The sequence below is a fragment of the Strix uralensis genome, chromosome 8, assembly GCF_047716275.1.
Source record: "Strix uralensis isolate ZFMK-TIS-50842 chromosome 8, bStrUra1, whole genome shotgun sequence".
In the NCBI taxonomy this organism is placed as follows: Eukaryota; Metazoa; Chordata; class Aves; order Strigiformes; family Strigidae; genus Strix; species Strix uralensis.
The window spans coordinates 12,705,979-12,722,563 of NC_133979.1; the positions used below are offsets into that span (position 1 = coordinate 12,705,979).

General features: G+C 40.2%; 1 protein-coding gene across 14 annotated transcripts in view; it reads right to left on the reverse strand.

Moving 5' to 3' along the window:
• PTPRF (protein tyrosine phosphatase receptor type F) overlaps positions 1-16,585 on the reverse strand; it is a 391,114-nt gene that overhangs the window by 189,775 nt on the left and 184,754 nt on the right. For all 14 annotated transcript variants that reach the window (XM_074876247.1, XM_074876260.1, XM_074876256.1 and 11 more), the window contains exons 4-5: positions 13,576-13,721; positions 10,691-10,832 (exon numbers count right to left, since the gene is read on the reverse strand). In XM_074876247.1, coding sequence (XP_074732348.1) covers positions 10,691-10,832; positions 13,576-13,721 — 288 coding nt within the window. The remainder of the gene's footprint in view (positions 1-10,690; positions 10,833-13,575; positions 13,722-16,585) is intronic.

Sequence of the window (16,585 nt, forward strand, 5' to 3'; positions counted from 1 at the left end):
GTGAAGGATATGCAGGCTCACTTCAAAAGGCTCATTCTGTTCCTCCTCCTGACCTTCTCTGTCTGCCCCTCTTTAAACCGGATATCCTGTCATCTTGGACTATGCACTCCCCAGTTCATTACCTTCCCCTGCAACAGCTTTTGTTACTACCACCCTGTGTGCAGTTTATGCATTTTTCATCAACATGTTTATGATTTTGGTTCTCTCTCCAAGGACTTTCTCCTCACTGGGACCAACTGTGGCATTGTCTAAATCAAAGAGATACAGAAAAATAAATTACAGTATTGCCTTGCTTGTAAACAAAGCACCATTTTGGAGCTGTAGTACCACAAAGTAAGACTTCGAGTTTTTAAGGTCTCTAACAGGTTAATGTTTATAGCACCTTTCCAGTGGTCTCAAAGTAGTTAAAAGGTCATAATGCCAGTTCTGTTGTGTGCAGTGTTTTGTGCAACTAGTTTTATTTAAAGCATTCTGCATTCTGTACTGACAGGCACTCTTATCGCAGGGAAATTCCCCCAGTCCCAGCTTGGAACAGCAACACAGTGAACATTCGTACATTATAGCTGGATAAAGTTATAGCTCTGATTGCTATTTAGACTTCTCCACTTAACTCATACACCAAGAACTTGGAAAGGTTTCATCCAGGCTGGACCCCTGTGATAAAAGGATTGAAGGAACAGAGCACAGGATTATGACAGATGAATACATTGCAGTGTTTCCCATGGCATCATCCAACCTGCCTCATCAAGGCGCTAGATGATCTTGAAAAGACAGATCATCTTACACCTCACACCCACTGGTTTTCCTTAGGATACAGGATTTGAAAGAGCTATTCTGGAGCTCTGGGCAGAAAGAATCTAAGCAGGTGAGAGGGCCAGAAACAGTCACTACTTGTATTATCCAACTGAAATATCCACAAGAATAAACAGCTGTTAAAAAAGTCTATGGGGAAGGTGTTGTTTTACTACCACAAGATTAATATTTCTATAAAAATTCTCCGGGCTTCTAAGACAGCAAGTGGAATGCATGTATTTTAGATCATCTTTATACCAAACATATTTTAGTCACTAACAGCTCAACAAATTAACAATGAACAGTCACAATAATTACTTCCTTGCAGCCAAAATTAGGGCCAATTATTCCTTTTGCTCTATGTTTTAACAAGCATCATGAATGTAGAGCCTTCCTGACATCAGACTATATAAAAACAATACGATATCAACAAGAGATCCATAAGGACAACTAGATGTGGGACTTGTGAATAAGCATGATGCACAGAAACTAGCTGTCAGAATGATCAATATTACAGGTCTTTAATGCAAAGCCAGCTTTGTTTTGCGTAGTCAACATCTCAGACCAAGATCAAAAGGTGGCCCATCAGCAGCAATTATGTGATTTTCCTTTTTCTGCACAAGTTAAAGGACTTGTGAAATGTTCCCTTCCACAGGTACAGTGACATGTGAAGTATACAATCCCCTACATGGACATCCTCTCTTCTGAACAGCTGTTGTTGCTACAGGTTTATTAGCATGCATTGATATTCCAGTTTCATGTTTTTCTGGCTTTCATTTTAAAATACTTCTCCAAGAATGATTTAATTGGGGCTGTGATATTTTTTTAGTGAGAGGAAGAAGATAAGGCACAGCACATAAGCCCAAGATGACTGTATAGAAACTTTCCTGCATGCAGAGATTTATGCTTTTGTAGCTGTAAGCACTGCATTCCCTACAGTCATGGTTATCACACATTCTGTTCTCTCCATGCTCCATTTTCCATTTAAGAACTTACTCTCCAGTTCTATTAAGTGGATATATTCTCCCACTTCTGCAGAAGAAGTTATAGAAGATCACTGTGGTGCTATGTCTTCTTAAGTGCCTGTGTAAGTCATGGCATACCAGTACATGACAACAGGTCACTAAGCTTTGAGCAAAGAGACTCTTGGTTACGAGTAGATACAGAAGATAATTTTGACAAAGTAGTCAGGGACTCAGAAAGGCTTTCCAGGACATCTTGCTTTTGCCCTTCCCTTTTTCATTGGAACCAAAGCAGATAATCCATATGGCATTATCAAGCAGTGTTTCCCATTAATTTCCAATAGTTCAAACAATGAGCTACTAACTCTTTCAGAAGGCTATTCCACAACCTAACAGACTTCAAAGACTCTACAAATACATACCAGCAACTTAACGTTATTAGTCAGCAGGAGATACCAGCAGGACTGACATACAAGCTACAGAAAGCACATCTGTCAATAACAGGTTGCTACAGATGCTCTCAGAACAAGGCATCTTGAAAGAGATCCAGCAATAAGAAAGGTCTTTTGAAACATCTGATGATAAAAGATCTATTATTTTAACTTCTGGTCGTCACCAGTAGATGTTAAATCTGACAAGAAATGTGACTTTTGATTCTGACAAGGTTTACAGTTACTCATATTACCTAAATGAACTAACTTCTTGTTTGCCAGTTCCAGATGAACTAAATACATTTCCGTTGAAGTGCCTTTTTCAATAAGAAACTGATTGTTATAGTTGTGGGTTTTCATGTCTCTCTTTTTTCTCTTCTCTGACAGACTTCTAGATACATGTATACACAATTCATTAATAAAAGTATTTTCTTCTGGCTGCCAGTCCTCCAAACTCAATTTATTATCCAAGAGTCACCGGGTCCAGCCTCAGCCTAGTTATATTACCAGATAAACATTTGAGAGCCAAATCAGGGCTCACCAACACCTGATCAACTCCACTCTCCTGGTCACTTTTTTTTTTTTTTTAAATAATAGTGCAACAATGGTCTATATCAACAAGTTCTTCAAATATTAGTTTTGAAATGACTGGATGCATTAGAAACCTCTGCACAAAAGGCGGGTATTAAATTGACAGCGTTGTAGAGATGCTGTGAATGAAGAAGACAGTCAAAAAAAAACAAGCAAGAAAAGTCAAATCACCTTAAGTGACAGGGATAATAGGAACAAACAGAAGAAATACTAAGAATTTTTGCTATAAGCCTGGCACATATTGCTTGAAAACAAGAGAAGGCAAGACAAACGCAGGTGCATTGGAGAAACACAGAGAAGCTATGCTACCCAGTGACCAACTGAAAAAAACAACTATGACTTTAGCACACATCTCCAAAATCCATGGATCCATCAGTCTTTTTGAAAAGACACTTTCAAGGCTCCTTGTGTGCACATCTTTAGTTGAGTGTGTTAAAAAAAAAGTACCTGAAATCAAACAGGAACAGGTGCAGAATAGGACCACTAAGACCTAGAGAATTGAAAAGAGGACTGGCAGATCATTTATGAAACAATGTGGGGATTTTACTGCAAGGGGAGGCTTACTCGGCCACTTTCTGGTACACTGGCTAGCATACATTTCAACCTAAACACCCTCGTTTTCCCAACAAATGTATTTACTTCAAGATTTATAATGTGTTACCTTACACCTGTGTTATTCCTTCCTTTTCTTCTTCCATATTATCTAGTCCAAAAAGTTTATGGGACACACGTCTCTCCCTCCTTGGCAGCCTTCGCTTTGTTGCTCCACTTTCCCGCCCTTTTTAGACTAGCACTCTTTTTAGCCTAGGCCTGAGCCAAGGTTTCTGACCTGGTTTACTGCCTACCAACACCATCAAAATCCCAGCCCTGTCTAAGCTTTCAGACATTGTTGTGGCCACAGGGGTCAGAGCACATAGGAATGCCAGACTTTCTGCAGTGACGTGAAAGGCAGTGCTGGTGGTTGCTGCCTCCCAGCTGGGACCGATGATCTGTTCCAACAGAGAGTCAAAGCAGATTAGTTTAAACCACAGACGATTTAATCTAACCTGTCTGATTTCAAACTGTAACAGAGAGGCAGAAGCAGTCATCTGGCCATCCCTGGCCTCAGCTGGGAGATGGCAACCCACAGGGACACCTCCCCAACAAGACAAGAACCTGCCTGTGTGAGCGCATCTCTGCCAGAGAGTTAAACTAATCTGTTTGTGCCTCATTTACCTACTGAATAGGCTGAACGTTTTGATAGTAGAGCAGCAGTAGGAGAACAGCCTGACACACTTTTCATGACAATCACCCAGGAAGCTGTAAGATAGCACAGAGTGAGAAGCAACCTGTCTCTATACCCTGAGCCCACAAAAAAAAGAGAAAATAATGCCCAGGGCTCAATTATCAATTTTCCTAACAGATAGAAGTTACCAGTAGGTTGCCACAAGGCTCTGAATGAGCATCCATGTTTCTGAATATCTTCACAAGGGATTTGAGAAATGCAGCAAGTAGAAAGGAGACAACTATTATTGAAAATGGAAATTCTTAGCTGAATATGATTTCCAGTACCAAAGCCAGCGCTTATAAATTGCTGAATAAACTTGGAATAAATCAACTGTGTGAGACAAGGAGCTCTTAGAAGTCTTTTTACAGGATGTAACTGCACATTTACTACAACTGCACACTTACAACTTGAAACTATCTCGTACTTGGCACTACACATCCTGTGTTAGAGCTTTTTTAGATTTCTGTAGAATATACTTCCTTCTAGTTTGTTTGACACTTAAAGCTCACTTGTTTTTATCTGGGAAGTCCTTCCTGAATCACAGGTACCGCTTTTGGGTGTTGCAATATCACTGATGCATTAGCTTGCTGATAAGAACGTGACAACATGCCATCCTGTTACAGATGTTATCTCATAGGACCTCATTTGAGAGGCAATATGCAGAAACAGCCACTTGCTGTAAAAGAAAAATGTTCTCAAGATTAAGAGGTCAGTACCTTTTCAGAAACAAGGTTTTATGGGAGCGCATGGCTCCGAAGGGTTCAGCTTGGCATTAACTATGTGATATTTCATATAAAACTTTCCAAAGGTTGTATTTCTTGCTTCATAAACTTGTGGAATGAACCTGGATGTTAACCTTAGTGCATAACAGTCTTCTGATGGAACTTGCTATCACGGATACATTATATGGTTATGTGCCATTAGTTAATCATTTAAACAGAGATAAGAAATGGAAATTATGGCATTTGGGTCTGATACGTTCTAAAGATCTGCTGACTCTCCTGTTTGGAGGAGAGACCAACAAGACTTATAACTTTTATTCACCTGAGAAAATGACTTGTCTCATTCACAGCCAAGAAAGCCTTTCTTTTTAAATATTATTAAAAAAACCCCAACTATAAAAGTAACACTAACATTCTTACTGAATCTGATCCTTGAAAGTAAATAAGTAAAATGAAGAGAGCCAGGAGTTTCACACCTGGATTGAGATGATAGGTGCTCTAGATTTCAAAAATTAAATAGATGAAACAGTTCTTCAGACACTGTGGCAGCCTAGGTATTGACAGCATAGGACATAATGGTGATACATGTAAAACAGTCTCTAAATTTTCTTGGTCTACCTGAAACAGGTCAACAATTCTGCTCAATCTTTTGTGTGCTATGTGAAGAGACCATCTCTTTCCCCTTGAACTTTCAGGATTCTTCTAGCCACTGTTCAGTACCTGAGAAATCACTAGAGTTCTTAGCAGGATGACAGAGCTCCTACATTGACTTACCAGAATACTGGGTGACCTGCTGTCAAGCAGCACAATGCACTCTTTCCTTGTGAAAACCATTTATACCTTAATAGCATAAGTTCATGTGACCTGGGATTTACATTCTTCTAGGTGACAACCTAAACTTCTCAATGAGGCCACCATGAGTAATTGGCTTAATGTCTCCCTTTTTAACAAGCATGGGACATGCCACAATCTAAGGCAAAGCAAACACTCTAAGGCTTCTTCATTTCTCTGTGCATCACTGTATTTTAGGACATTTCCCTAAGCAGTGAAGCATATGGAGGCTCACTGTGCTGCAGCTCTTGAAAATGCAATAGTTACAGAGGTCCGTTAACTGCCTGCCTCATAGAGAAAGAAAGTACTATTTCGATTGCTTGTGTAGAGAGCAAAGAACAGGAGTAGGACCTCTGCCATCACAGCAGTCTTTCTTCCCAGGGAGACACCAAAGGAAGTTGGAATAGTTAATGAACATGAAACATGTAGAGGAAAGACCTGTCCTCTCCTGGCCAGAGACATGAAGAGAATACTACCAATCCCAGAAGCAGCAGGGTACAGGGAGCCTTAATTCATTTACACAATCACAACGAGCACATGCAAATGGTTTCAATTTCCCTTCTATAATTGTTTCAAATTTATAACACATTGCTAGAAATTTGTCTTGGCAAAAAGATGCAAAAGCAATGAAGACAAACATGAGCCAAAGTACAATGATCCAACTGATCCTTTTGTAACTAACCAAACATAAACAAGGATTAAACATAGCTAACTTCTGTTTACGATTCCGATGACAAAATCACTTTTAAAAAGTGTTTACAAAACAGGCATATTGTTTTAGCCCTTCTGAGATCTAGCTCTCTGCAGAAATCATTTGTAACAGTCAAATGTTTATCATTTACAGCTTTTCAAACAGGGTAACCCTAGGAACTGAAATGCAGCTGGCAGATGGTGAAAGAAATTAAGCCCATGACATGGTTCAGTAAACAGCAAATTATGATAGGGTGGAGGTGCTTCCCACCCTGGGACAACTGCTGCACTCCAGGGCTCCACTGAAACACACCAAAACTTTCCTGACAGAAGTCAGCACAAAGCCAGCCAGTAAAACTTAACTTGCCAGGTTACCTTGAGCCTGAAACTCAGTGTGCAAGCAACCCTTTCCCGGCTCTACCGTCTGTCCTCTTTACCAGGAGCTGCTCTCCTGCAGAGCCTCGCAGTGCTCTCCAGGCAGATAACTACATGACACATGATTAGGAGTCTGGGATAGCGGCATAGGGGATTTGCATAGATCTGTGCTGGAACTGGAAATTGGAGATGATATTTTCATTTTCATTTAACCTACTTAAAAACAAAGGGAAATGAAACTGAATATATTCAGTGTCACTTGGATATGACTGTATGCTCTAGGTTACAGGGGAGTAAAAAAAGACTGCTTGCAGGGCATTAAAGGACCAGGTATAATTAGTTTCCCAGTTCTCAGAGTCAAAACCTGTAACCAAGCATACAAGTTGGAAAGTTCTGGGAGAAGGGACTGACAATATACTTTGTATTTGAGCTTCCTTCCTTACCCAGAGAATCGATATACTCCTCCCCGCCCCTCGAAGACTTTTTTTTGCACTGCTTTTCCCTATCTCCCTGTTGGGTGGAGACTGCTGGAAACCACAGACTGAAGGCATACTTCAGTGTACAGGCAACTAGAGACAAACACTGTTATCATCACCCTTCCTAATACAGCCGCAACACTGAATGTACAGGCAGTCTTGTGGAAGGACACCACGTAGAAACTCCTGCAATCAGCCTGCTGCCACGTTCTTCCACGCTGGCATCCTTCCTGCTCAACGTTTTGTATAATCTCCCTATTTAAAAAGCCCTGTAATTCTCAACATTACCACTGAATAATATATTTATTAATTTGTTAGTGCCACTAACTGTCCCTGAGGCTTTTCTTGGGAATGTGTGTCAGCTTATTGATTCTAGCCCTCCACTCCTTGCACTGCTTTCCTCCTCTGCCAGGCAGGCAGGAACATACTTCTGTGCTGCTTCAGGTCATAATTGGAAAAAAGATAGAAATGTTCAATATGACTCATACATAATTCAGCTTATCAGCTACCCAGGAGAAATGAGAAGAGAAGGTATATGCACGTCTATTTCTCCTACTATCAACAGGAGAAATAATTTCCAGTTACACTAAGTATGCGTAGTTTGGTCACAACAGGATTTGCAGTTAGAAGGGAAAAATGAGAGACAGGGGAGCAGAGAATGAAAGGGTAGTAGGAAACCGAACTCTTAAAAGAGATTCACTTATGTGAGAATTCCCGATTCCTCCAGGAGACTGGACTCATGCTTCTCACTTAATATTCAGAATGGAATAAGTTGGCAATTAGAAAGGATTATCTGCCTCTGATCTGTAAAACATTGCAGAAATCTAAATAAAATAAAGCTCCAGATTAGTTAGCTACAAAGACATCTAATAACAGCCTGCTAAACCCTGACTGTGACTTCTGGATTTAATGTTAAGGCCTATGTTCTAAAGAGCAAATTGTGAAGAAGCATTAAAACTTATTGTTATAAAGGATTTTTAATGTAAAAATCAATATGTGCTATGTATTTAACAGCATGTAACCGTGAGGACGTCTATGATAGAGCTTTGTCATGCACCAGGGACCACAGTATTAGTCAAATTCTTGAAAGGAAGTGCAGAATGTTTGCATCATTCAAACTGCCACCTGAGAGCAATTACAGAAATTATTTTAACCCCAGAAGCAGAGGGAAAATCCAATCCTAGTTGACAGTCTTGAGGGTATCAAGGGTTCCACATGAAATGTGTCATTTTCAAATACCTCTACAAAATTCATGTTAGGAAAGTAACAGCATAACAGAGAGGTGGGCCACTTACTGCTATTTTTTGGAGGCCATTGAGAGTAAACACAACCACAACCAGGGCACTGAGTTGCAATATCCACTTTGCCAACACATAAGCAAACAAAGGAATATTAATAAAAACATTCACACTCCCAAAATGCAGAAACAGCATAATCTAAGGCAGACAACATAGAATAATAAGATGGCATGACTGAAAAAAATAGACCTGTCCATATAAAGTCTCAGAAAAGAGAAATAAAAAATGTTTTTCCTTAAATACAGATACATCATAACAGAACTCATCTTCTTCATCAGTTAAGCCAACAGAAAAGGCGCATGTAGCTCTTCATCCCCTGTAATCAAGCTCACAACTCTATATGCATGAGCACATACAAACTGTTATACAGCAAATGTTTCTTAATTTTGCCCATTAGGGGAGTGCCCAACAAGGGGTCAGTACTCTTCAGTTAGAGAGGAAAACACAGCCCCCCAGCCTGCAGATCATTTTTGACCTTATGGGATCATGTTAAACTAGCATTGCTCCCGATTAAAGGAAGTTTCCAAACAGAAAAGCAGGCTCTTTGCCTGGCTAGCAGTGACTTTTGCTTCTGTGGCTCTTAAATTGTGTGCATGCATGTCTTTTCCTGTCTCTGGTCTCTTCTAACATTCCCTATTTATGTGGTGGTCTGCAAGTTTTACCTCATCAAGAAATCAGCAGGAGCACCACAGAGCTGAGAAATACTGTTGTGCTCCGTTATGCAATGCATGTCTCTGTGGGCCTTCGAACATTTAACACAGAGCAAATAAATTATTAGCATGTGTGTGCATGTGCATACCTATCTAAGATACATAAAGACAACTGCAACAAAAGGAAACGGGAATGTGCTTGGAACAGGTGGGTATTCAAGTATCTAGTATCACAAAAATCCAGTTGCAAGAACCATTTAAATGCAGATCTGCACGTAAACTGCTGAAAGAGCTCCACTGAGCTTTATGCACTCACATACACAGCTGCAAAGCTAAGAAATAACAAAAAAGATCTGCTTTTTCCCCCAATAATTTTCATCTATACCACCCGTTATCCTATTCTTAATAATACTACTACTGAAGAGCAAGCTGATTCTTTAAGATGCCCCACCTCCAGAAACAAGATACACAATCACATCAAGTGTTGAATGATTTCTATGATTCCCATCACCACAGTGTCTGAGCACATTACAGTTGTTTAATATATTCTTTGTCACAGAGCAGAGAGGAAAATATGATTACCTCTACACTATAAATGGGGATGGGAGAACAAGGGACAATAGGTAACTTGTCATGTGTGGCTGGCACACTCACCATTGGGATAACCAGTCTCCGCTGGTTCAAAATCATACAACAATAAATGCTTTCCAGTCTAGTTTTTTCATTACTCGAAAGTTTCTACATCAATCCATATACACCAAGCAATTTGCTTAAGCCTTTTCCTGCTTGTCTTCGTAAATGCAAGTAAAAAAAAAAAATCCATTCAGCCAAATGCCCTGGATTTGTAACATCTCAGTACATTTACAAAATCCTATATATAAACAAATACTACAACACATTGATGTGCTGAAAAACCCCACATTTCCTTAAAAGTAGACAATAATTCTGACAATCTAATATAAAAAAATCATCAACTGATCACACAATCCTTTTATATCTAATACACTGTTCTTCCACAAAACATTCCATTTAGAAGAAACAACATAGCAAGCAAAATAAAACCTGCTCATATAGCAGAGATGGATCAAAATCTATTCTTTAATGGGAGAAACAGAATAACAAGTTGTGACTACAGTGAAAAGTAAACCCAGCTAAATTCCACATCAAACTCAAAATCTGAAGAGTAACCTGAAAATCTATTCAAGAACTGTGCCAATTTAATCCAGAAGGTGAAGCAACATGGATTAAGTGTCTGACTGTCACATACAATTCTTAGATACCCTGAAGATGGGTATTGTATCAAAGCAGACAGATGAGAAAAGTATACAATTGTCTCTTTAGCTAGCCCTCCAAGTTAGAAATGACACACCTCAGACAATACAACTAAAACACTTCAAATAAAGTTCAGAATCTGCAATCTTTCCATGATTGTCTGAAGAACATCAGCTTCTATCCCTAAGAGGAAATTATAGCAAATGATACAGGATGAACATAGCTTTTCCAAACCAAGCTAGAATCACCATGTCATTTAATGCCACCACACAAACATGCAGCTACCAAAGCCATGTCTTCTGCCACCTAAGGCATGAAAAACTTCCCACTTACCTTCTAACACTGTTAATTTGGCACTTGTGTTTATTTCCCCAACACTATTGGTTGCTGTGCACTCATAGATAGCTTCATCTCGATGAACACGCAGTGGCTGTATCCGCAGAACTGATCCTGATCCATCATCAAACTCAATAACCTTTAACAATGAAAAAAAAAAAGCACTTCTTTACTGGCATCTTCTGCAACAAAAACTCAAAGTCAAAACAATACAAGGGTTAAAAAGCAAAAAACAAACCAAAACAAGCCCTGTAAGCTATAAAATACCATGCAATTACTCAAGCATTCCAAGTCCAGAAATGCAAAAATTTCAGAGTCAAGAACATATTTGTCCTCTGAGGAGGCCAGAACAAATGAAGATCCAATGAGGTTCTTTATGAATCAATTAAGGTTGACAAATTAACAACCTGGTAATAAAGATGTGGATCTGATGATTTAAAACATCTGAGCCATATTTGCACTAATGGTTTTACTAATCACATGATAGCAATTTAGTGCCAACTTTCACCTTGATGGAAGAGCAGAATGATATACTCCTGTGGGATTACCAGGAAAATAGTGACAAAACTAGAATAAAACCTTGAGCACCTACAGTGCATGCTAACTCCAACATAAAGTGAGGGGTTTTAATGTCCTTCAGCAGCAGGTACTTCGCAACTCTGGCATAATCAACAATGATGTAATTACAATTCCTTCCCCAGCATAATAAACCAAGTTCTTAATAAATCATTGCCTTTCCACCTAATCTGCTAAACTGCAACATGCATTACTCTTAACTTCTACATGGAAGAAAGAAGTATTTGTTAGTTTGCAGCTGGATCATTATACGCTACTCCTTAATGGCAAGGCTGTGAAGGCACACAGCCTCAGGTCACTGTTAATGTCCAACTCATCCTTCTCCTATTACTAAGCACAGCAAAAGTGGGAAATATTAACTGAACTCCAGATGGTGACAGCATGAGGTAAAGGCACAAGCCCCCCTCCTGTCACTTGGGAACTGCAGAGGGAGATGGAAAGAGACTAAGCTATACTTGGTTCCAGACACGTGTACATCAGCCTAGAACCTGCATTACCCTCATGCAAAATGATACCCTATTTTCAAGAGCCTTGTTTAGGAGTGCTTCTCACAGCATTAAGACCAAATAAGTGAAAATTGGAAGGAGAAAAATAACATGCACCACACGACTCTGCAGTGACAGGAGAAATAGGAAGAAATCAAAAGGTAACCAAGACCACCAAAAAATCTGTTACTCCTCACCCAGGAAGGAATAGCCCCTTCTGTTCTAACTAATAGAAACAGCTTGCAAGAAACACTAATTTGGGGTCAAGTAGCAGCAGACAAGACAGAGAAATATGAACATCACCACAGTACACTTTAAGGAGTTATTTTTTTAAAAAACTCAATTTTAAATTAAATATGAAACTGTGACAAAATGGTAAACTTTCTATAACCTTTTCACAGTATAGAGCTACTGCCAAATTTTAAAACAAGACAAAGTCAGATGCAGAGATTAATTCACTTCAGTGACAAGGACTAAAAAGAGATAAAACACCAGGAAATCTCTTTAGCCCTTACTATCCTTTGAACAAACATTCTGTGTGAGAAGGGAGCTACAACTACTAAGGACCTGACAGATACTGAGACCAGAAATGCTGTTCATTTGCTAACGATGGATACCTCTTTTGTGTAATAACTCAGCATGTGTACATCAGACTTGTTTATTAATTTTTTCATTTAAACTGAATTCCAATATTCCTCCAAATAAAGACTGGCTTAGTAATGAGGTAAAATTAATCATTATCTAGCAAGAAAAAGAAAGATATTATTCACTGTCTCCTAACACAATAAAAATGCCTCACCTGTGTATCAAAACTGATGTTAATAAAGGTACGAAATTGCTAGTATACATGCATATAATATGGCATAGCCCTCTGGCCAGTCACAGTAAGTACCAAATTCACTATAAAGGTTGTATCTACTTACAAATTAGAATGTTTAAATGGTTACTATACAACGAAACTTAACCTTTATTAGGGAAAAATAACAATGTAAAACAAGATTAAAATTGATTACTTTAATCAAGGTTTTCTGCTCACATACAAAATCATGATTAAAACTGGTGACTTGAATCAATCCATTCTGGGCAGCAAAGCCATCTTGTGCCCCAGTCAGAAAAGCAAAACCATCAAAGACAGGATTAGAGGAAAGGCAGCAGAATGGACAAGGGTCACAGTTCCAAGGGCAGTTTTAGGGAAAAGAGCCCAACTCCAAAAAAGGAAAGTGAAGAAAAAGGCGGAGAAAGTCAGTGAAAATGTATTTGCTATTTAAAATATGAACCAAATTAGACCCTTTTACAAAAGCATTTCTGATACCTGCTCTTCCCTCTTTCTTTCTCTCAGACTTCAGTACACAGGGAAGTCAATCCACCCTTCAGGATGACTTCACCATTCCCCTTCCAAAGACATCTGTGGGAAGGATGGCAGTACCATCACTTAGAAAGCCTTCCAATAGTGTTTTGGCATCCCACTTTCGAATTTCACTGGGGATAGCAGGCCAAAGAGGTGCCTTATCAATTTTTACAATGAAAACAGAAAATTACTGCTAGATCCAACTCTTATCTGCCATCTAATTTGGTGTAAGCCCCACTCTCCCACCTGAAGAAGGATGTCCTATGCTTGTGCTTCCAGCGTCATGCTCAAAGGACAACACCTGCTCTACAATTGCATTGCACTGAAGAGAAGAAAACTTACTTTACTCTAAACCTCTAGACTATATTGTAGTGCTATAGAGATACCCAGGTAGCAATGATGTTTGTTGTGTAATTAAGACCTGCAAGCATTAGACTGATTACCAAATTTTTATTTTTGTTTTTTGTAATTACCTCAAACCGCTGAGAACTGACTTTCTTCCCCTTCTTCATCCATGTGATACGAGGTTTGGGCTCTCCCGTTGCCTGACACACAAAAGAGGCCACTCCTCCAGAAATCCCAATCTGATCTTCAGGAGCTTTCATAAATGTTGGCTTGCCTGGAAAAATAACCAAATCACCCCCATGAGGACACAACATCAGATAAGCAAGGAATGTGTCATGTTAATCTAAATTATAAGATAATTGGTGCTCCAGCTACAAATCCAGGTTGAATGGCCTCAGCTACACAAATTTAGTGCAGACCGCAACATGACAAGCACACTTTCTGCTTGAGTACCTTTTTTTTCCTGAAATGAATAAAGTCCATCTGGCTTGCCTGTAAATGAGGGCAATAGAGGGCTCCCCCCAGCCCCCTGGGCATTGGTTCAGGTATATGACAATTTGGAACCATTTTTACGGTTTATTTTTTTAATAAATGGATTTTTGCAGGTTTATAACATGGTCATAGCACTGGAAATTACAGAACAGCTGACACAGCAAACCTACAAAATGTACATTGACATTAGTTTTCCTGACATTCATCAAAATTAACAGATACAGTTTTATGTATACAAATAACCACCTTTAATTTCATTTTAGATGTGGATTGACATAAAAATCCTACAGTCTATCTGGAAACCTGCACAGGCTGGCCTCTGCTCGGTAAGAAACTAATCACTAAAAGTGAAAGTCAGCAAAGAAACCAAAGTGACATTCAGGCCTGAAAGACTCAGCAAAAATAAAAAAAGGAAAGAAAATCATGTAACATTTTAATAATCAATAAAAGCAGTTTCATGAAAATAGAGTTGCATCTTCTGGATTTACATGACAGATTTGGATGGATAAAACTAGGCATCCAGTTTGATCATTTTTCTTCTGCACTTGCTGTACAAGAGAATTTTGCAATATGTGATTCAAGGATTGTTTTAAAACATTGCTTTGTCCAAGTGAGAATCATTTGATGATCTTGTATCCCTATAAAGCACTAAAACATTTAACTCCACACAGGGAGTCGACCCACGATGTCATTCAGTGCACAAGCGACACTAAGGCCACATTTAAAATACAATTCTGATCGACCACATCAAAGATGAACCTGACCTGTAAAAGGGGCAGAGACAGCTGCTGGGATGTAGAAAGGGGTAAGAGTGAGAGGAGAAACCTGTTCAACTCCAAGACACCAAGCCAACATCCCCGGCAGAGCTGGTGGTGGTTCCATATCTTCATGTTCTGGACATGTCCACAAGTATGTCCTCAAGGGAGAGGGGATGACATCTGTAAGCCCAGGTACTTTAAACACTAAGCTTTTGAGGAACAGAGTGCTGACTTTCCCCAATCTAGAAGGGATACAGATTCAGCAACCTTAAAAGACAACAACCTTTAAATGCTTATTCCTAATGTGTAAGAGATTAAAATGCTACGGGTGAAGTTGCAAGTAACACCTGAGCCAGTCCAGCAGCTTGCAGCAACTGAAGATGGCAAGGGGCTTTGCTCTGCTTCTTGTTCCCCTCCCCTCCCTACCTCCAGACACTGGCGCCCAAACCCCTACAAGCAGCTCCAGGATCACCAGAGCCTCAGTGGAGCAGATTCAGACCCCTAACCTGACAGAAAGCTGGTTTTTCCTTCTTTTTCAAGCAGGGCAGGGAGCACAGTGGCTCAGGGAAGGATCGGACAGAGCTGGGGGGGCACTGGAAGATGGCGCCTCTCCCTCAGCAGCTGCAAGCTGGCACCAGACCAGGGAGACTGCTGAGGGCCCAGGATGCTTCTTGCTTCACAAGCACACCATCACTGTGAGGTGCAGAAGGGTCTCTGTGAGGAGAGGTCAGGGCTGCCCTGTGTTGGACACAACCAGTTCCACAACAGGTTTAAGAAGGGGCAAAACACCTCATGGGAGTGAGAAGTGAGGTAAAAAGCATGAGAAACAGCCTTGTGAGCACCCAGGTCAGAGGGGCATGAGGAGCTCTGGGCACCCGGGCAGTCTCCCCTGCAGCCCACGGAGACACCATGGTGGAGCAGGTACTTCCCTGCAGCTGGGTGGGCATCTGGCAGCCAGCCAAGGTCAACCCACAAAGGACAACATCAGACCAGCCGGCACCACATGGAGAAGCAACTACCCACTGAGGACACGCTTAGTAGAGAGGCGCTGGTGGAATGCCACTCCTGAGGCAGTGGGACAACAGACGCCTTCAAAACTTGCAACATCAGATGCTCAGTGCAGACTGTGGTCATGTGCTAAGGAGCTCACCGGCCACCCACATGGACCACAGGCACCAGGGGACACACCAACCCCGAACCCAGGTGATCTGGCGGTCACAGCTGAGACACTAAGCTGTAGGCCTGGACCTCTATTACTGCTATTTGCTTGGCTTCATTTCCCAAAGGCCTTTGCAGACAGTGGATCCACCAAGGTCAGCACTGTCCATGCAGAAGTGGATACACATGCTCTGTCCTCAACAAGCTTCTGTGAAGGAGTATCACAGACCTGATCACATACAGGTGTACTGAATTTTGCCATCATTGGTGAAGGGAGCCCCAGGACTTTGCAAAGAAAATAGCTCAAGACCCAGAAAATGCCTTTTAAGACATGACGGCTACTGTCTGCAGTCTTTGGCACACTGTCCTGACAGGAACAGCAAGTAGTTATTAAGTGTGCTTGCTTAACTGATGCTGATTTCATATATTTACTCATCTATAATCACGTCTATTTCTACTTAGTTTATATTTACATATATCTGTGTTTATTCACCTCTCATCTATCCCAGTGAAATGTTAATTTACTGTTCAGGTTGCAAGTGATTGCAGTGTGATTGACTGTTTTGCAATGCAGTGTGCTGAGCTGATGTCTTGTATTGCATCTCAGTATTTGATTTAGTTTTTTGATTTTCTGTTATTTACTCTGTGATCTTTGTAAAATAGTGTAAATTTTTCAAATGACAAATACAGCAGAATCCATAAACTTTTGTCCTTAAAGAATACAGTGCAA